This window comes from Pongo abelii, chromosome 5 (genome assembly GCF_028885655.2).
Source record: "Pongo abelii isolate AG06213 chromosome 5, NHGRI_mPonAbe1-v2.0_pri, whole genome shotgun sequence".
In the NCBI taxonomy this organism is placed as follows: Eukaryota; Metazoa; Chordata; class Mammalia; order Primates; family Hominidae; genus Pongo; species Pongo abelii.
The window spans coordinates 34,549,789-34,572,099 of NC_071990.2; the positions used below are offsets into that span (position 1 = coordinate 34,549,789).

The following is a 22,311-nucleotide window of genomic DNA, read 5'->3' on the forward strand; positions in this document are numbered from 1 at the left end:
TTTTTTTGAGACGGAGCCTCACTCTGTCACTCAGGCTGGAGTGCAGTGGTGCGATCTTGGCTCACTGCAACCTCCGCCTCCCGGGTTCAAGCAATTCTCCTGCCTCAGCCTCCCAAGTAGCTGGGACTACAGGCGCCCGCCACCATGCCCGGCTAATTTTTTGTATTTTTTAGTAGAGACGGGGTTTCACCATGTTAGCCAGGATGGTCTCTATCTCCTGACCTCGTGATCCGCCCATCTCAGCCTCCCAAAGTGCTGGGATTACAGGCGTGAGCCACCGTGCCTGGCCTGCCTTTTCTTAAATAAGAAAATAGTAAGTTGCTTCTCTACATTTTTATAAATAACTGCCCTCCACAGCCAGCTAAAACTAGCTAGCTTATATTTCATGAATTAACCAGTGAAGCTGCCTGACAAGTGGAACAAGCTGCCAGGCCAGCCTGGGTTGGAAAGCCAGTTCTGTACTCTGATCCCAGGCAGCCTGAACACACTCCGCTCATCTCCTGAGACATGTCACCTGTGCTCCTGCCACAAGCCTCCACTGAGGGTCTGGAAGGAGAGCTGTTGGAGCAGATGAGGGCCTTGGGGGACAGAGGTAAGAAAAGTCATTGTTTTTTTTGTTTTTTTAAAACTCTTGTCGCCCAGGCTGGAGTGCAGTGGCGTGATCTCGGCTCACTACAACCGTCTCCCAGGTTCAAGCAATTCTCTTGCCTTAGCCTCCCGAGTAGCTGGCACCACAGGTGCCTTACAGGTGCACATCACCACACCCGGCTAATGTAAAAAAATATGTATATATTTTTAGTAGAGACGGGGTTTCATCATATTGGCCAGGCTGGTCTTGAACTCCTGACCTCATGATCTGCCCGCCTCAGCCTCCCAAACTGCTGGGATTACAGGTGTGAGCCACTGCACCCGGCCCGAGAAAAGATTTAAGAGGCCATCATTTACCTTTCTCCTCCACAAAGGAGAGAGAAAGGATTCTCTTTAGCAGCTACTATCCAATTATTTTTTTCTTAAAGAAACTAGAAGTTTATGAAACAATCTCCAAACTTTTAGGGCACAAATCAACTTAACATTATGACAACTCAATATAATTAATTTAAAACTTTTGTTTGGCTGGGCATGGTGGCTCAAGCCTGTAATCCCAGCACTTTGGGAGGCCGAGGTAGGTGGACTGCTTGAGCCCAAGAGTTCGAGACCAGCCTGGGCAATAAGGTGAAACCCCACCTCTACAAAATACAAAAAATTAGCTGGGGATGGTGGCACATGCCCATAGTCCCAGCTACTGAGGAGGCTGAAGTGGGAGGATCACCCCAGCCCAGGAAGTCAAGGCTGCAGTGAGCCACAACAGCACCACTGCACTCCAGCCTGGGCAACAGAGACACCTTGTCTCAAAAAAACAAGACAAAATAACTTCAAAACACAAAATTTCGTTTAATAATAGTAACCTCTGCTTTCAACACCAACATATATCTATGATTCACTCTGTCAGATGCAGTTAAGAAAAATGTAAAAGTACCTATTTGAAATAGACACAAATGTGTAAAATCTAGTGTAAATCAAATTATGCTGCCATTTGTACACTAACATTTCCGTGGTATTTTTCACTTCTAATTAGTCTTTCACCTTGTAGAATGTAGAAACTAATGTTTGTTTGTTTAAAGAGATGGTGTCTATGTTGCCCAGGCCGGCCTCAAACTCCTGGGATCAAGCAATTCTCCTGCCTCAGCCTCCTGAGTAGCTGGGATTACAGGTGCATGCCACCACACATGGCTAATGATACTTTTTATTTGTCCCTTAGCCTTTCTTTCATAATATTTATGGGATCTAATTAGCAGAATTCTACTTAATGTGATCTTACCAATAATTCTATAGTATAAAGCAAATAAATATTTCCCTATTTACCAATTTTAAAAATTGGAATTCAGCACTTTTCTCAGGAAGAGGTCCCCCCCTTTAGTAAAAGGATTTCAGTTCTTTAAAGTGATAGCGCTGACAAAAAAGAAAAATTTCTCACAGGCAAAGGTTCTCCCAGACAGCTTACCTTAACTATCTAACTTTTTCACAATTTTCCCAGACTCAGAGTCCAACTTTCATCTCTTAAGTTTTTTCTCAAATGCTGCCACAAGCAATCTGAGAGTGGGTTATTTTTATCTGTCACATGATTCCTGCATGCAGGTCGGGATATGTGTTAGGGCCACATCTAACAGATATTTGGCTCACACATTTGGGGATAAGATTGAATTCAAGGGTATATTAAATTTGGTCCCATCAGGATGCTGGTATGTATCTGTCTTTTACAAAATCATACGAAAGCAGTTACAATTTCAATCTATATGTTGAAAGCCACTAATCTAGAGAGGGAGTCTTTATTTAAAAGTCCATCTTAGTAGAGATAATTCTTTCACCCTTTTCTAGTACTTTAGGCCTGGTTAACAAAAATAATCTGAACAATTGCCTACCCTTTTTCTTTTTTTTAAGAGACAGGGTCTCACTCTGTTGCCCAGGCTAGGGCGTGTGGTCATAGCTCACTGCAGCCTTGAACTCCTGGGCTCAAGTGATCCTCCTGTCTTAGCCTCCCAAGTAGCTGGGGCTACAGGCATGTGCCACCAAGACCGGGTACTTTCTTAATTTTTTTTAAGTCCAGGTGTGGTGACTCATGCCTATAATCCCAGCACTTTGGGAGACTGAGGCGGGTGGATCACCTGAGGTCAGGAGTTCAAAACCAGCCTGGCCAACATGGCAAAACCCCATCTCTACTAAAAACACAAAAATTACCCGGGCGTGGTGGGCGCCTATAATCCTAGCTATTCAGGTGGGTAAGGCAGGAGAATCACTTGAACCCAGGAGGCAGACACTGCAGTGAGCCAAGATTGTGACACTGCACTCCAGCCTAGGTGGAAAAAAAAAAAAAAAAAATTATTTTTTATTTTTGAGAGACAGGGTTTCGCTGTGTCACCCAGGCTGGTCTTGAAATCCTGGTCTCAATCAATCCTCCCACCTTGGTCTCCCAAACTGCTGGGATTACAGGTGTGAGCCACCTGCCCGGCCCTGCTTTTTTAAGAGAAAAAAACACAAGTGTCTCTTTTTCCTAGGAGGTGTTCTACTGGGATTGAGGTATTTCTCTGGAAAGAGCTGGATCCCATCTTGCTCTGTGGCAGTCTCCCTGTGTATGTACAAAAGCTTAAGCAGAGGCACTAATGTGGGTGATGGCCCTTCGAACCTGTGCCTAAAACGATCTACCACAAGGAATCCTGACTTTGTTGGCACAAAGTGGACCGTCATCTTCTGAAACCAGCTTTTCACTCTACAGTGGACATTTTGACCGACAATGATGTCTGCCCAGCCCACAGCCATTCCTCTTCCCTTGCTGCTACCAGGGAGACCCAGATTCTGTCCAGGTGGGGGCTGTGGCGTACTTTGAGATGGCATGCCTAAGCAAGGCATAGGAAATTCTGCTCCCCTCTGCAGGGACTGGTTCAGAGGTGCTGTATGTTCAACAGCTCCTTAGAGGCTGTCTCTCAGGGACTTCTGGAAAAGATTTCCCACCACGATAAAAAGACTGCACAAAAAGAAACCCTGTACTTCCCTGTCAAGTGGGGATGTGAAAGCTGGAGCTGCTACCATCATCTGATTATAAGGGGAAGGCCAAAGAAATCTAGTGAGAAGCTGACCCAGCACCCTGATGCTGTGAAGCAATGAGGTAATAATGGCCAGCGTCTGGGCCTTTCATGTTTCTCACATAACTGATAATGCTGAAGCCACTTTTAGTCAGGTGTTCTGTTATTATTCGTAGCTGAAAGGTTCCTGCTACTTCTTCCCTTGATTTAAAAGGCAGCTCTCTGAGAAGACCAAGAACTGTATTCCCCACTCCCTGCAAGAGACAACTACTCACCTGAAAATGATGTTTATCATTCTCTTGCATGTTTTTATACTTTTACTACTTGGGTACGTATCCACTATTAACAGTATTTGCTGCAAGTTTCTCTACTAAATTAAAAAAAGGTATTTTACCTTCTATAACTTTTTCCCTCAGTATTATGTTTCAGAGTTTTAGCTATACTGACACATGTAGTTCCAGGTAATTCATTTTAATTGTTGAACAGTTATCTATTTTAGGAATTTACCATAATTTATTCATCTACTCACTTGTCAGTTTACTTCTGCTATTATTAAAAATGCTGCAAAAAACTCTCTTGTAGATCTAATCTATCTCTCCTTGTTACCAAGTGAAAGAGTTTCTCTAAGATTTATACTAAAAGTCAAATTTCTCAGTCACAGAGGATAAGTACCTCCAGATATTTTCAAGTTGGTCTCTTTTGGTAGATCAACTGCAGATATAGTGACCATTCTCCACCTCTCCCTACATCCATATCCTTTGACATTAATTCTGCAGCTCTTCCTATCAAGGGATAGAATCTACTTACCCATCCCTATATCTAGACTTGCCTTGTGTCTTGCTTCGGCCAACAGAATGTAGAAGAATGGTTTACCAGGTCCAAGCCTAGGCCTCAAGAGGACTTGCAGTTTCCACTTTTCCTCCTGGAACTCTGCCATCGGCATATGAATAAGCCTGAGCTTAGGCTCCTAAAGGATGAAAGACCACAGCTGTCTAAGCTGAGTGGCCTACAGCCAGCTAACCTCCAAACTGTGTGAGAGCATAGCCAAGATCAGCAGAGTTGCCTACTCAACTCAGAGCTGGCTGCAGACATCTGAATAGTCCAGCTGACACCAGAAGTTGACCTTGGCTTGTAAGTAGTAATAAGTACTATTTTAAGCCACTGCATTTTGGAATAGTTTGTTATACAGCAAACTGATACACTCTCCAAAGTACACAGGCAGTGTATGGGTTGCCATCACTCTTCTTCCTCTTCAATACTTAGTATTTGTTGTTAGCCATTTTCCCTCCCCACTTTTGGGTCAATATGAGTGTGAAATTGTATTACATTATTTTTTAACTGAAATTGTGCACTTTTTCCTACTTCAGTGAACATTCAGATTTCCTCTTAGGGGAATTATATATTCATATTCTTATTTGACAAGTGACCATCATAATGAATCTGCAGTTCTTTGTATCTTTATTTATTTATTTATTTTGAGACCAGTCTCTGTAGCCCAGGCTGGAGTGCAGTGGTGCAATCATGGCTCACTGCAGCCTCGACCTCCCAGGCTCAAGCGATCCTCTTGCCTCAGCCTCCTGAGTAGCTGGGACTACAGGCATGTGCCATCACAACTGGCTTTTTTTTTTTTTTTTTTTTTTTTTTGGTAGAGATGAGGTTTTGCCATGTTGCCCAGGCTGGTCTCAAACTCCTGGGCTCAGGCAATTCTCCCATTTCGGCTTCCTTCTTGATACTTATGCTCTGTGGCAAATATTTTCTCCCAATCTGGCACTTGTCTTTTACCCTTGTTTTCAATATTCTTTGCTGAGCATGTTTTATTAGACACAGTTTATTTTACTTATCTTTACCTTTTGTGTTAGTTATCTTGTTTAAGAAACATCCCTGGCAGGGCATGGTGGCTCATGCCTGTAATCCCAGCACTTTGGGAGGCCGAGGTGGGCAGATTACCTCAGCTCAGGAGTTTCAGACCAGCCTGGGCAATATGGTGAAACCCGTCTCTACTAAAATACAAAAAATTAGCCAAGCATGGTGGCATGTGCCTGTAGTCCCAGCTACTCAGAAGGCTGAGGCAGGAGAATTGTTTGAACCTGGGAGGCGGAGACTGCAGTGAGCCAAGATTGCGCCACTGCACTCCAGCCTGGGTGACAGAGCGAGACGCTGTCTCAAAGAAACAAAACAAAACAAAACAAAAAACAAAAAAACACATCCCTATTCCTATGGCATAAAATTACAGTCACATATCTTTTCTAATTATCTGAGAGTTTTATCGTATAATCCATCTGTAATTTATTTCCAAATAGCCAATGGTCTAGAGACTCCAGAATAAAGCCATAGATATTACTGTTTTACTAATCTAGTTGTTAATTTATGTACTAATAGCATATGCATATGATTTTAACTAATACTTTATCTTAATACTTGGAATACCCTTCTCCGCTCTTCTTTAACAAAAACTTCTAAGCCATTTTTGTACCTTTATCCATCCATATAAATGCCAAAAATCAGTTTTTTCAGATATTTTGGCAGTGGTGCAAACACAGCTTACTGCAGCCTTGACCTGCTGGGCTCAAGTGATCCTCCCTCCTCGGCCTCCTGAGTAGCACGGATCACAGATGCATGTCACCACACCTGGCAATTTTTTTTTTCTTTTTCTTTTTTGTAGAATTGGGGTTCTCATTATGTTGCCCAGGCTAGTCAGAACCAGAAATATTCAGCTGGTTTTCTTAGATATCAATCTTACCTCTTGCAATCCTTCTAAATGTGTTCACTAATTCTATTAATAATAGTTTCTGTTGTTTTTCTTTTGTTTTCTAAGTTAATAATCACATCTTCTGTAAATAACGACAATTTTGTTTCTGGAATCTTTACAATTTGTATTTATTTTTCTTGTCTTAATTGCAGTGGCTAGGATCGCAGTTCAATATTAAATGTTAGCATAATAGCAAGTATAACTGTCTTATTCTTATCTGTCATGGGAATGCTTTGAACATTTCAAAAATATGATGTTTGCTATTGGTTTTATTAGATACTCTATCAGGTTAAGGAAGTTCCTTTTGTTTTTAGCTTGCTAATAGTTTTTATAATGAATAGGTGTTGAATTTTAATAAATTTTTACTTAGAATTTGTGCAAATTCTCATTCATAAATGACAATTTACTGTTCTTTTCTAGTTTAATTATCGAGATCAGGGTCAGCAAACTACAGCTTATAATAGGCCAAATCCATCCTGCCATCAGTTTTTGGAAATAAAGTTTTACTGGAACATAGCTTAAGTATTGTCTATGGCTGCTTTCACATCACAACAGGAGAGCTGAGTGGCTAAAACAGATACCATATGAATTCTAAAGCCTAAAACATTTACTATCTGGCCCTTTATAGAAAGTCTGCTACGAGGCCAGGCATGGTGGCTCATGCCTGTGATCCCAGCACTCTGGGAAGCCGAGGCAGGTGGATCACCAGAGGTCAGGAGTTCGAGAATAGCCTGGCCAACATGGTGAAACTCCCATCTCTACTAAAAGTACAAAATCACTTTTTGTACAGGCATGGTGGCGCATGCCTGTAATCCCAACTACTCAGGAGGCTGAAGGAGGAGAACCACTTGAACCTGGGAGGCGGAGGTTGCAGTGAGCTGAGATTACGCCACTGTACTCCAGCCTGGGTGACCAGAGCGAAACACTGTCTCAAAAAAAAAAAAAGAAAGAAAGAAAGTTTGCTATCACTGCGCATGGTGGCTCATACCTGTAATCCTAGCACTTTGGGAGGCTAAGGTGGAAAGACTGTGAGCCCAGGAGTTCAAGACCAGCCTGGGCAACATAGTGAGACCCTATATCGAAAGAAGGAAAGGAAAGGAAAAGAAAGGAAAAAGGAAAGGAAGAGTTTGCTAATCATTAATCAAGATCTTACCAGTCTTACAAAAGGTATGTAACTATCTTCCTCTAAATAGTCTTCAAGAATATACATATTTAAAAATTGTAGTAAAATTAATCTAGTCTGATCTTGGTATTTTTTGGCAGGAAGGAAGGCAATTACTACTTAATTTAAGGACTAATGATCTATGTGTAGGTTTTCAAATTTTTCTTTTTCCTTTTTTTTTGAGAAAGGCTCTTCCTCTATCTCCCAGTCTGGAGTGCAGTGGCACAGATCATGGCTCACTGCAGCCTTGACCACCCAGGCTGAGGCAATCCTCCCACCTCAGCCTCTTGAGTAGCTGGGACAATAGGGTGAGCCATCATGCCCAGCTAATTAAAAACTCTTTTTTTTTTTTTTTTTTGTAGAGATGAGGTCTCACTAATTGCCCAGGCTGGTCTTGAACTCCTGGGCTCAAGTGATCCTCCTGCCTTCCCCTCCCAAAGTGCTGGGATTACAGGCATGAGCCACTGTGCCCGACCTGAATTTTTTTTTTTTTTTGAGATAGAGTCTTGCTCTGTCACCCAGGTAGGAACGCAATGGCGTGATACTGGCTCACTGCAACCTCCATCTTCCGGGTTCAATCAGTTCTCCTGCCTCAGCCTCCCTAGTAGCTGGAACTACAGGCACGTGCCACCATGCCTGGCTAATTTTTTAATTTTTAGTAGAGATGGGGTTTTACCATGTTGGCAGGCTGGTCTCGAACTCCTGACTTCAAGTGATCCACTCGCCTTGGCCTCCCAAAGTGCTGGGATTATAGGTGTGTGGGCCACTACGCCCAGCCTGAATTATTTTAAAAGTAAATTTGGGTAGGATTTTCTGGAAAATTTCTATGAAAGTTTTCAAATCTTTCTGTTTGTAGCTCTTTGTAACATTCTTATAATTTAAAAACCTCTATTATAAATCTGTGGTTATTTCCCTTTTTGGTTCTTCATTTATTTCTGTCTTCTTATTTATCAGTCTTGCCAGAAGTTTATCTATTTTATTAGACAAATAAAAATAACCCACTTTTGGTTTTGTTGGTCATTTCTACTTTTCTATTAATTTCTACCCCTTTCCTTGTTATTTCCGTCCTTTTACTTCCTTTGAGCTTGCTCTTGTTTTTTCCAGCTTGAGTTGATTGCTCAATTTATTTAATGTCCATTTAACTTTCTAATATAAGCATCCAAGCATCAAAGAACTGACTGAGCTGTATCCCGTAAGTCATGATGTGAAGTGCTTTCACAGCTCTTCAGCTCTATTTGCTTATTTCTATGATGATTTGTGCTTTAACTCATGGATTATTTAGAACATTTTTTTGTTTCCAAACCTATGTTTCTCTCTCTTTCAAGCTGGCTTTGTTGTAGATTTCTAATTTTACTGCATTCTATCAGAGTATATACAGTCTATAATACTGATGCTCTGGAATTTTTAACCATTCCTGTACAACTTAACATGTGGTTATGTTCTTATCCTTCCATGCATGCTTGAAAAAATTACGTATTCTTTATTGGGTGGAAGCTTCTCTCTCAACATAGCTATATGCCCAATCTTGTTAATGGTGTTATTTAACCTCTATTTTTCTGTTTGCCACTTTTTCAATCACTTTCTAAATGAGATTTTGTTGTTCTTCATAGGGACTATCAAGCACAAAATGAGATGTTTTGAAGTCTTCAATATGGCTATTGAGTTGTCGACTTTCCCCATAACTCTGATAATTTTTACTTTATATTGATGGAGGTTTACTAGGTGTACATAAGTTCATGACTACCATACTGTCTTGGCAGTCCTTAAATTTACTTCCTGTGTAGCAAGCTTTGTGATAAGCAGCCTGTATTCGTAAGTCCACGGAATTAAGAGAAAGCTGTTAAGTGGCAACAAGGCCGGATAAGTTAGATTTGTCTAAATCCAGCAGCTGTTGGTAGTTTAACGATTGTGGAATCTCCAGAGGCAAGGGTTGCATTTAGTGTTTGCTGAAACCACTGTTAATTATATTGAAGTCAATGGAAAGTAAGCTGTGGATATATTTCCTAATGACTAAAAATCCTTTCCTGGAATGTGGAGCTGGATGGGAAAGCAAACACAACTGTTTTGGAAGACTCTTCTGGACTCAGTTCATTTCGCAGAAGGCGACTGGCTCCTGTCCCAGTAATTCCACCTCTATTCAGGGTTCCAACACAAACCAGCTCAAATACAGTACTATATTCTCTCTAACAGGGCACATTCTAATCTGTACACTTAGCCACTAAACTTACTATTTGTCAATGGGTACCATTCAATGTGTTGTAACACAGACCACTAAACTGAGTAAAAGGTATCTTTAATTCCAGTTGTTAAGAAGTGATTAAAAAGTAATTTAGGGTAGTTATTTGTACTAAAGGTGTGCTAACAGCAAAATACCTTTAAATTAGTCAATTTAAAATATCAGTTCCTTGACTAAGGAGCAATTCTTTTTTAAACGCTACTAGCTTTTGAGATAAATTATACACAGAAATGAGTGAATTTACAACAATGTGGCCTATGCGCAATTTGTGAAGAGGAGTCTATTAAAAGCAAGATACTCCTGTGCAGTATCTCAGAGAAGCAAAAACATTTATAGCATTATTTTCAAGTCAAAGGAGAAAAAAGAGACGTAATTCTGAAACACTGGGTGTGATGGTACACAACTGTAATCCCAGCTACTTGGGAGGCTGGGTAGCAGGACTGCATAAGCCCAGGAGTTCAAGACCGGCGTGGGCAACATACCAAGACCCTGTCTCTAAAAATAATAACAATAATAAAAAATAATAATTCTAAAACTTTAAAAAAAGTTGAGGCCAGGTGTGGTGGCTCATGCCTGCAATGCCAGTACTTTTGGAAGTCGAGGCAAGAGGATGGCTTGAGGCCAGGAGTTCGAGACCAGCCTGGGAAACAAAGCGAGATCCCATCTCTACTCTCTACAAAAATAAAAAAATTAGCCAGGCAGGGTGGCACGCCTGTAGTCTTAGCTACTCAGGAGGGCGAGGTGGGAGGATTGCTTGTGCCCAGGAGGTTGAGCCTGCAGTGAGCTATGACTGCACCACTGCTCTCCAGTCTGGGCAACAGTGGGAGAACCTGTCTCTAAAAATTTTAACAAAAAATGTAGTGGTAGACTACGTATATTATCTCTTCTTCCAAGGAACCCATTAAAATGAAGGATAAGAACAAAAGAGAAAAATGAAATAATATAAGATGCTCAATTAAAACCACAAAAGGCAGAGAAAGAATGGAAGAACAGGAACAGAGAACAAAGGGCAATGGACAGAAAGCTATCAAACATGGGAGATATTAATCCAACTACATCAATAATCACTTTAAACATCAATGGTCTAAATACATCAATTAAAAGACAGGGTTAGGTGCAGGGGCTCACGCCTGTAATCTCAGCACTTTGGGAGGCTGAGGCAGATGGATCACTTGAGGTCAGGAGTTTGAGGCCAGCCTAGCCAACACGGTGAAACCCCATCTCTTCTAAAAATACAAAAAAATTAGCTGGGCATGGTGGCACATGCCTGTAATCCCAGCTACTCAGGAGGCTGAGGCAGGAGTATCGCTTGAACCTAGGAGGCAGAGGTTGCGGCGAACCAAGATCGTGCCACTGCACTCCAGCCGGGAGACACGGAGAAACTATGTCTCAAAAAAAAAAAAAAAAAAAAAAGATAGGCCAGGTGCCAGGTGGCTCACACCAGTAATCCCAGCACTTAGGGAGGCGGAGGTGGGAGGATCACTTGAGCCTAGAAATTTGAGATCAGCCTGGTCAACATAGGGACACCCTCTCTCTACAAGAAATAAATAATTAGCTAGGCATAGTGGAGTGTGCCTACATGTAATCACAGCTACTCAAGAAGCTGAGATGGGTGGACAGCTTGAGCCTGGGAGGTCGAGACTGCAGTGAGCACTGATTGCACCACTGCACTCCAGCCTGGGAGACAGCGTGAGATCGTCTCTCAAAAACAAAAAAACAAAAAAAAGACTGAGACTGTCAGAGTGCATCACAAAACGAGAGTCATCCAATATGTTTAATATGTTGTCTACAAGAAACCCACTTTAAGTATAAAAACACATACCTTGAAAGTAAAGGGATGGAGAGTGATACATACCATGCTAACACTAATCAAATGCAAGCAGGAGTAACTAACTACACTAATCTCAGAAAAAGCAGACTTCAGAGCATGAAAGCTATCAGGAATAGAGAAACATTACACAATGATAAAGGGGTCAGTTCTACAAGACGACATAATAATCCTTAATGTGTATATGCCTAACAACAAAACATCAAAATACATGAAGCAAACTGACAGAACTGCAAGGAGAAGTAGATGAATCCATTATTACTGTTGGGGACTTCAATACCCCTCTATCAGAAATAGGCAGATCTAGGTGGCATAAAATCAAATTGACATAAGTGACCTCTATAGACCACTTCATCCAACAACAGCAGAATACACATTATTCTCAAGCTCACATGGAACATTCAACAAGACAGACCACATTCTGAACTACAAGACACACCTTAACAAATCTGAAAGAACAGTAATCATAAAAATGTATGCTCTCAGACCACAATGGAGTTAAGAAATCAATTAATTTGGCTGGGGACAGTGGCTCACACCTGTAATCCCAGCATTTTGGGAGGCCAAGATGGGAGGATCACTTGAGCTCAGGAGTTCGGGACCAGCCTGGGCAGCATAATGAAACCCTATCTCAAAAAAAAGAAAAAAAAGAAAGAAATCAATAACTGAAAGATTGCTGGACAATCCTCTAATATTTGGAGATTAAACAACACACTTCTAAATAACATATGAATTAAAGCAGAAATCTCAAGAAAATTTTTGAATAAAAATAAAAATATAACATCAAAATTTGTGGGATGCAGTGAGAGTGGTGCTTAGAGGAAAACTTTAGCATTAAATGCATATATTAGAAAAGAAAGATCTAAAATTAATAATCTAAGCTTTTACCTTAGGAAACTAGAAAAAGAGCAAATTAAATCCAAGTAAGCATAAGAAAATAATTAAAAATTAGGACAGAAATCAATGAAGTTGAGACAGAAAATCAATTGAGAGGATGAACATAACCCAAAACTGGTTATTTAAAAGGTCAGTAAAATTAAAAAGCCTAAAAGTATACAAACATATGTTTAAAATATATAATAAAAATAAAATCATATAAAAATTGATAAGTCTTCAACCAGGCTAATTAAGAAAAAAAGAAGACACAAATTACTAATATTAGACATGAAAGAGGAGACATCATTAAAGATGCCATGAACAAAAAAGAGGAAAATAAAAGACAACTATGAACAACCCTGTGCCCATGGATTTCACAACCTACATGAAATGACCAATTCCTGGAAAGGTAGAATCTGTCAAAACTCACATAAGAAAAAACAATCTCAATAAGCCTATACCTATTAGATAAATTAAATCAATAATTAATAACTGGCTGGGTGCGGTAATGCATGCCTGTAATCCTAGCACTTTGGGAGGCTGAGGTGGGAGGATTGCTTGAGGCCAGAAGTTTGAGACAAGGAGGAGCAAAACCAGTGAGACCCATCTCTGCAAAAAATAAAAAAATGAGCTGAGCATAGTGGCCTGTTCATGTAGTCCTGGCTACTTAGGAGGCTGAGGCTGGAAGACTGCTTGGGCCCAGGAGTTTGAGGCTCCAGTGAGTTATGTTTGTACCACTGCACGCCAGCCTGGGTGACAGAGCAAGACCCTGTCTCAAAAATAATAACAAAAGCAGGGTACGGTGGCTCACGCCTGTAATCCCAGCACTTTGGGAGGCCGAGGCAGGAGGATCACTTGAGATCATGAGTTCAAGACCAGCCTGGCCAACATAGTGAAACCCTGTGTCTACTAAAAATACAAAAATTAGCCAGGCGTGGTGGTACATGCCTGTAATCCCAGTTACTCTGGAGGCTGAGGCGGAAGAATCACTTGAACTGGGAAGCGGAGGTTGCAGTGAGCTGAGATCACGCCAATGCACTCCAGCCTGGGCAACAGAGTGAGACTCTGTCTCAAATAATAACAACAACAACCACCACCACCACCACCACCACAATAACCTTCCAAAACAGAAAACACCAAGCCCAGATGGGCCACTGGTGAATTCTACAAGTTAAGGAAAATATTACACCAATTCTCTACAATTTCTTTTAGAAGAAAGAATACTTCCTAACAGTCTATGAGGCCAGCATTACCCTCATACCAAAACAGGACAAATACATCACAAGAAAACTATGACCAGTATCTTGTAGTAAATCAAATCCAACAATGTGTAAAAATCATTACACCTACAACCAAGTGGGATTTATCTCTCCCAAGGCTGGTTCAATGTTCAATAATCAATTAATGTATTCCATCACATCAACAAGCTAAAAGTCACATGATCAGGTATAGATGCAGAAAAAGCATGTAACAAAATCATACCTACTCATGATAAAAGAAACTCTCAATCTCCAATCACAGTTGGACACAGGAAAAAAAAAAAACCTCTCAACAAACTAGGCACAGAGGGAGACTTCCTCAATTTGATACAGAATAAGTACAAAAAACTATCGCTATCATGCTTAATGGTGAGAAACCAGAAGCTTAATGGTGAGAAACTACAATAAAACAAAACTGTATTCGTTTGCAGATGACATGATTTTAATTTTTTAAAACCAAAAGGATTGACAAAAAAATTGTGAAATTAAAACAATTAGCTTGTTTTTAGGCTGCAAGATACAAGGGTAATATACAAAAGTCAATTGCTTTTCTACATCCCAAGAATAAACAAGTAGAATTTGAAATTAAAAACATATCATTTACATTAGCACCTCCTAAAGTGAAATAATTAAGTATAAATTTAAAACATACATGTACAAGATCTATATAAGAAAAACCACAAAACTTTCAGATATCAAAGAAAAACTAAATAAATGGCAACAATCCATGTTAATGAATAGGAAGACTCAACATTATTAATATGTCAGTTCTTCCCAACTTGATTTACAGATTCAACACAATCCCAATTAAAATCCCAGAAAGTTATTTTGTGAATATTGAAAAAGTGATCCTAAAGTTTATAAGGAGATGCAAAAGCCCAGACAGCCAACTCAGTAAGAAAGGAGAACAAAGTTGGAGAAGGATATCCAACTTCAAGACTTACTATAATGCTACAGTGATCAAGACAGTGTGGTTTTAGAAAGAGACAAATAAATAGATGGAACAATAGCGAGCCCAGAAATAGACCTACATCAATACAATATACAAATCTTTGACAAAGGAATAAGAACAATACAATGGAGAAAAAAATTGTCTTTTCTACATATGATGCTGGCATTTTTGCCTGGCCATCCACATGCAGAAAAATCAATCTAGACACAAACTTTATACCCTTCAAAAAAATTAACTCAAAATGGATCACAGACCTAAATGTAAAACGCAAAACTATAATACTCCCAGAAGATAACACAGGGGAAAATATAGGTGACCGTTGGTTTGGCAATGAATTTTTAGATGCAACACCAAAGGCAGAATACCTGAAAGAAAAAACTGATAAGATGAACTTCATTAAAATAGAAAACACCTATTAGGATAGCTAAAATTGGCAGGGTGTGGGTGGCTCATGCCTGTAATCCCAGCACTTTGCGAGGCTGAGGTGGGCGGATCACTTGAGGTCAGGAGTTCAAGACCAGCCTGGCCAATATGCCAAAACCCCGTCTCTACTAAAAATACAAAAATTAGCCAAGTGTGGTGGTGCGCGCCTATAATTCCAGCTACTTGGGAGACTGAGGCAGGAAAATCGCTTGAACCTGGGAGGTGGAGGTTGCAGTGAGCTGTGATCTTGCCACTGCACTCCAGCCTGGGCAACAGAGTGAGACTCGTCACCAAAAAAAAAAAAAAAAAAAAGGATAGCTAAAATCTAAAACACTGACAACACCAGATGCTGGTGAGGATGTGGAACAACAGGAACTCTTATTTGCTCTCTGGAAAGAATGCAAAATGATACAGCCACATCGGCAGTTTCTTACAAAACTATACATACTATTACCATATAAAGCAATTGCACTCCTTGGTGTTTACCTAAATTAGGAGGTGAAAGCTTATGTCCATGCAAAAACTTGCATATCAATGTGGGTCTATTTCTGGGCTCGCTATTGTTCTATTTATCTATGTGTCTCTTACTAAAACCACACTGTCCTGATTACCGTATAGCAGCTTTATTAATAACTGCCAAAACTCGGAAGCAATGTCCGAGCCCACGATGTCCTTCAGTAGGTGAATGGATAAATAAGGTGTGGTACATCTACACAAAGGATTATTATTCAGTGCTCAAAGAAATGAACTATCAAGTTATGTATGTAAGGACATGGAGGGGGCCGGGCATGGTGGCTCACATCTATAATCCCACCACTTTGGGAGGCTGAGGTGGGTGGATCACCTGAGCTCAGGAGTTCGAGACCAGCCTGGCCAACATGGTGAAACCCCCTCTCTACTAAACTACAAAAATTAGCTGGGTATGGTGGCACACGACTACAGGCCTGTAGTCCCAGACACTAGTGAGGCTGAGGTAAGAGAACTGCTTGAGCCTGGGAGGCAGAGCTTGCAGTGAGCTGAGATTGCACCACTGCACTCCGGCCTGGGTGACAGAGCAAGACCTTGTCTCTGAAAAAAACCGAAAAATAAAACAAAATAAAGACATGGAGGAATCTTAAATACGTATTACTAAGTGGAAGAAGTCAATCTGAAAAGGCTACATACTGTATATTCCAACTATAAGACATTCTAGGAGAAGCAAAAGTATGAAAACAGTAAAAGATCAGTGGTTGTCAGGAGTTTAGGGGAAGGAGGGATGAATGCACAGAGGATTTTTATAGGGCAGTGAAACTATTCTGTATGATACTATAATTCTGGATACATGTCATTATGCCTTTCTACAAATCCAAAGAAAGTACAACACCAAGAGGGAACCTTACGAAAACTAGGGATTCGGGGTGATTATGATGTGTCAGTGTTGGTACATTGACCATAGCAAATATACTGCTGTGGTGTGAGATGTTGATAATGGGGGCTATGTACACAAAGGGTCGGTGGGTATATGGGAACTCTGTGTGGTTTGCACTCAATTTTGCTGTGAACCTAAAACAGCTTGAAAAAAAAAAAGTTAAGGCCGGGCGCAGTGGCTCACGCCTGCAATTCCAACGCTTTGGGAGGCCGAGGCTGGCAGATCACGAGGTCAGGAGATCAAGACCATCCTGGCTAACACGGTGAAACCCCATCTCTACTAAAAATACAAAAAATTAGGCCAAGTGCGGTGGCTCACGCTTGTAATCCCAGCACTTTGGGAGGCCCAGGCGGGTGGATCATCTGAGGTTGGGAGTTCGAAACCAGCCTGACCAACATGGAGAAACCCCGTCTCTACTAAAAATACAAAATTAGCCAGGCATGGTGGCACACGCCTGTAATCCCAGCTACTTGGGAGGCTGAGGCAAGAGAATCACTTGAACCCAGGAGGCGGAGGATGTGGTGAGCCGAGATTGCACTATTGCACTCCAGCCTGGGCAGCAAGGGTGAAACTCCGTCTCAAAAAAAAAAAAAAAAAAAAAAAAAAGTCTGAGCATAAAAAAATTAAATAAACCCTGGCTGGAGGCGGTGGCTCATGCCTATAATCCCAGCATTTTGGGAGGCCAAGGCGGGTGGATCACTTGAGGCCGGGAGTTTGAGACCAACCTGGCCAATATGGCAAAACCCCATCTCTACTGAAAATATAAGGCCGGGCGCAGTGGCTCACACCTGTAATCCCAGCACTTTGGAAGGCCGAGGTGGGTGGACGACCTGAGGTCAGGAGTTTGAAACTGGCCTGGTCAACATGGCGTAACCCTGTCTCTACTAAAAAAAAAAAAAAAATTACCCAGGCATGGTGGTATGTGCCTGCAGTCCCAGCTACTCGGGAGGCTGAGGCAGAAGAATCACTTGAACCTGGAAGGTGGGTGCTGCAGTGAACTAAGATCCTGCCACTGCATTCCAGCCTGGGCAACAGAGTGAGACTCTGTCTCAGAAAATAAATAAATAAAAAAAAAAAAACCCTAATGCCAAAAGTAGTTTCTTTCCTAACTACATAAAGGAAGCTAAAATTATTTATATAGTTCATTAACTTAACTAGTATCCTCCTGACAACGGTAATAGGGTGATGGGAGGAGAAAAGAGAAGATGAAAGCCCAGGGCTTTGGGAGACGCTCCTGAGGGTTCAGGTCATAAGTCACTGTGTGATTCAGGGCAAATTAGTTTGCTTTTCTAGTAATAATAATACCTAGCATTTGGGTTCTTACTAAATGTCTACCTGTGAAGCAGGTATTATATCATGATATCTATGCTCTGGACAAGAAAATTGATATCTAGAGATGATAAGTAATTTGCCAACACTATGCAGTTAAACATCAGCACCAGGATTAGAATCTAGGTGCCTTTGATTTTAAAGCATATACACATACCAACCTCCTGATCTCTGCTGCTGGGAAAATAAATCAGGACACCTTCTGCAGGGGAGATAAGTTTATTTAAATGGAACATTAAATTATTTTTTGAATCTGCAGTTACTACAGGGGTATTACATAAATCTTTTGCCTTTTAGACTACCTGAAAAATCCATATTAAGGACCAGCTTTAAAAAGGGAGTGGGGGGAACAAACACTTAAGAAAAACTGGTTTTGCAGTCTTAAGTGATTCTGGTTCTCTTATTACCTGAAAGGCTCCTCAATTTTTTGGCTTTCATTTTAAAGGCAGAACTGGCAGTTTCAGTTTGAAATGACAAAAAAATTCAACTTTGCCAAATACCACTACAAAGGTGGTCTTGTTCTTTCAGAAACATTTAATACCACATCTATTCTACTCACCAGAGATGAACAGTTTATTTGAAAGCAGCAATAAGCTGCATCTACCTTTCTTATTCTCAATCTGCTAAATGACATCATTTTTTATTTTAGACATTCTAATAGGTACGTAGTGGCATCTCACTATTCAATGGCATTAAAGGTAATTTATTTCATTAAAAATTTTTTTAAGACAGAGCACAACCCTGTCTCAAAAAAAGTTTACTCATTTAGATCATGTACAGACATATCTGTTATAAATATGTATTCAAAAGAAAAAACTGAAGGCCTGCAGTTATAGGTTTCTGTTTGACCAAAAGTATAGATTTAAACTAGATAACCTCTTGACATCCTTTCAACAACGTGATTCTATGACCCCATAAAAATAAATTCCACTTAATATCACAGTCTCTATATACAACAGGCATACTACCTTAGGCTTCTCAAGTTTAAGGATTTTCTCAGTGATGTCCTCATTCAGTTTTACGCCCAGAGCTTTGCTAGTCACACGGCCATAAATAGCTGATCGTCTTTCTTCCTGCTTTCATAAATCTCCGATAAAGCATGTCATGCAGGAGCTCTCGTCATCCTGGTTAAAAACAATCTCTTCCCCTCTTTGACTGCCTTACTCTCCACTCTAGAAACCCACTTCAAAAGCCTGACTCTTTTCACTTTGTTTTGTAGAGACAGGTCTCTCTGTTGCCCTGGCTGGTCTTGAACTCCTGATCTCAAGCAATCCTCCCACCTCAGTCTCCCAAAGCACTGGGATTACAGGTGTGAGTCACCACACCTGGCCCAAAAGCTTGGCTCTTTTGAAAGTGTTTTTATGGCTTATTTTGAAACGAAAACCGTATCTATTTTAGGGCCTGATGTGGACCCCTACCAAGTCTCTTAACTGACAGATTCAGTTATTCAGATGGCATCCCAGACTGCCCTCTAATTCACCCTGAATCACAAAAGGTAGTAGAGGAACAAACATGGAGCCAAATGAAATGAACACTTTAGTGGCATTAGAGAGTCTCCTAGAAATTCCCGCCTCATCTAAAGGACAGGAGTGCTTCATATAGAAGAGATATAAATGAGCAAGAATGGCAGGTAGGTGGATGAAAAACAGTATTTCATCTGGCATAGGTGTGAATGCTTGGACTTGCTACTTCTAGTATAAACACATTCTGTTATTTGAAACTTAATTTCCTATCCTCAGTACCATGGCATTTCTTCACCAATAAAAGGCACTTAAAAAAGCAACAGGATGAAGTCTGTCTCCTCCAGGTTTAATGTAAGATTGTATTTCCAACCATGGTGATTTAGGCAGAGGGAACAGCAATTACAAGGGCACTGAGAGGGAAAAGGCCTGGTATTAGAGGAGCAGCTAGGAGGCTACAAGTATTGCTGGAGCACAGTGAGAAAGAGAGGGGAGTGAGAGCTGAGGTCCCAGAGGGAGACAGATCATAGGCCAATCTGAGGGTTTCAGCTTAGAAAGCCTTTGAGTGACATGATCTGACCTGGTTTCTTTTTACAGGATAATTTTGCCTACTGTGTTGAAAGCAGCAGACTGAAGAAGGCAAGGGTGCAGGGGGTGTAGCTAAGGAATCGAGGTGAGTGGTGATGGTGGCTTGGACCAGGGGGATAGTGAAAAAGATGGTGAGAAGTGGCTGAAATCCAGACACACATATTCTGAAGGTAGAGCCAACAGGATTTGCTGATGAACTAGATATTAGGTGTAAGAAAAGAACAAAAATCAAGGATGACTTCCAGGTTTTTGGGTTAAGTAACTTAAAGGATGGACTGCCACTACTGAGATGGGGAAGACTGCTGGCGAAGCAGGTTTGGGGGAAGGCAGTAGAATCAAGGCTTATACATACTGAGTTTCAGATGGCTATTGAACATTCAAATGGAAATACCAAGTAGGCAGGTTAAGAATAGCAGTGGTTAGGGATAGATTACTCACCCATCCACGCAACTACCTACCTACCCACTAATCCAACCACCTACCTACTGTATTTAAAGCCTCCAGATTGGGAGAGATCACCAAGGAATAAATGAGAAGCAGACAAAGAAAAAAAAAACTGAGGACTGAATCCCAAGGCATCTAATGTTAAGAGGTGGAGAGAGAGGGAAAAATGAGCAAAGACAACTCAGATGTAGGAGAAAAACCTACTGGAAGCCTGCTGGAAAAACGTATTCAAGCTTTTCTCCCCCCCCCGCCCACCCCACAGTATTTTCCTCTCAGCCTTTGATTCTTTTAGCTGAGGCCCCTAGACAACATGGTACATGGCTGTACCTTGTCTGAATTCATGTCTGACAGAAAGCATGAGATAACAAATGATTATCCTTATTTTAAGTTTTACTAAGTAGCAACAGATAACTCATCATTTCTCAATACATAAAAGTCAGCATCACCAACAGAAGTCACATAAATATATACAAGAGCAATACTCTCCAGTTCTCAGGCTGATTAACACATCTGATAGTTCTTCATGGATTACTTCTAGTCAAAGTGTCTTTTACCCCTTTAAAGATTAACCCAGTCCTCTGGAAACATAGCTATCTCAATGATCTCCATGTGAACCATCTCCTTCCCAACTCATCTTAACCTCACAAACAAAACATTTTAATTTAAGTTAAAAAAATTAAAACTCTAAGAATAGCAAGGTCAGGTTTAAAAGCTGAAAATAAACTTGCATCAAAAGCAAAAACCTAACTGAAGCTCTGCCATCTGCCCCCAGAGACATCTTTGCTTTCATTTCCTTGTACCCAAGGAGAAGACAATATAGAACGGAATTTCAGCAATTCTAATTTTAACTTTTCTAAGCTCAAATATATCCCTTTAGAATTCTTGGGGGAAAGCGTGGCTGTATCCTTAAGCACTTTAAATACTAACTTTTACAATTGCTCGATTGCTTCACATTTCTGCCCAGACTCTGGAAAAGATGATGGGGTTGTAAAAAAATTTTTAAAACTTTAGATAAAGTAAAAGTTTCCATGGCTTCCTTCCAGTCCCAATTCCTTCCCCAGAGGTAATCACTCTAATCAGTTTAATATTTTCCCTGCCAGATTCCACTCTGTATATTTACATATATACGAACACACACAAATATGTTTTCGTACATTTTATTTTACCAATATGGGATCACGCTTGCCAACTAACCTTATCTTCAACAAACATTTAACTATGTGTCTTACAGGATGCTCTATGTTGGGATATAAAGATTTCCTATATTATTTTTAAACTGCTGGATGGTAATAAAAAATATGAATGTGTCATATTTGACACAACCATTCTCTTATTGGTGGACGTTTAGACTGTTTCTATTTTTTTGCTATTACAAATAAAGTTGTGTTGAACCTCTTGTACATGCTTCTTTAAAAAAAATTTTTTTTTTAACTGGAGATGAAGTCTCGCTATGTTGCCTAGGCTGGTCTCAAACTCCTGGACTCAAATGATCCTCCCACTGTGGCCTCCCAAAGTGCTAGGAATTTATAGGTGTGAGCCACCATGCCCAGCCTGTACATGCTTCATTGTGTGCATAAATAAGCACTTCTCAGCATATACTTAGAAGTGAAAATGCTGGGGTGAGATATAACCAAAAGACACAGAAAGTTAGAAGATCTGGTCAATGTGTCCAAGCCTGTGGCAAGAGAGGAGAGATAGGGCTCTTCTAGGAAAACAGAGTTGGGACAGTAAAAAAAAGGGCTGGGATGGTAGAAAATGACAACTGTAAGACAGGGAAAACTCAAACCATGTTTTTTCTGTGCTCTCACACCAAACAATCAACACAGAAGGCTTCTGTAACAAAATGTGTGGGGGTTTTCCTCTCCCACACCAAGCAGGGATCAGTTCTGCAGTGGATGCCAGCAGGGTGTCATCCAACTCAATTCTGAAGCTATCTACTGGAAGACAGCCCCAGAAACCAAGGTTGAGGGCTCAGTCCCA

At 40.7% G+C, this 22,311-nt stretch overlaps 1 protein-coding gene and 1 long non-coding RNA gene across 6 annotated transcripts in view; one reads left to right on the forward strand and one right to left on the reverse strand.

Annotated features, from left to right (window-relative positions):
• Positions 1 to 22,311, reverse strand: part of NUDT3 (nudix hydrolase 3) — a 110,401-nt gene that overhangs the window by 17,208 nt on the left and 70,882 nt on the right. For 2 of the 3 annotated variants that reach the window (XM_054558720.2, XM_054558721.2), the window contains exon 3: positions 4,447 to 4,584. The exons of the other annotated variant lie outside the window; for it this stretch is intronic. In XM_054558720.2, coding sequence (XP_054414695.1) covers positions 4,447 to 4,584 — 138 coding nt within the window. The remainder of the gene's footprint in view (positions 1 to 4,446; positions 4,585 to 22,311) is intronic. 3 annotated transcript variants of the gene reach the window in all.
• Positions 3,104 to 21,642, forward strand: LOC129060211 (uncharacterized). Of its 3 annotated transcripts, XR_008526747.2 has the most exons (6): positions 3,104 to 3,945; positions 4,471 to 4,748; positions 6,995 to 7,533; positions 19,238 to 19,469; positions 19,897 to 19,972; positions 20,385 to 21,417. It is a non-coding gene; the product is annotated as an uncharacterized LOC129060211 (long non-coding RNA). The 3 variants fall into 3 exon arrangements; XR_008526748.2 differs by lacking the exon at positions 6,995 to 7,533; XR_010140484.1 differs by lacking the exons at positions 6,995 to 7,533; positions 19,238 to 19,469 and having other exon boundaries at positions 20,385 to 21,642.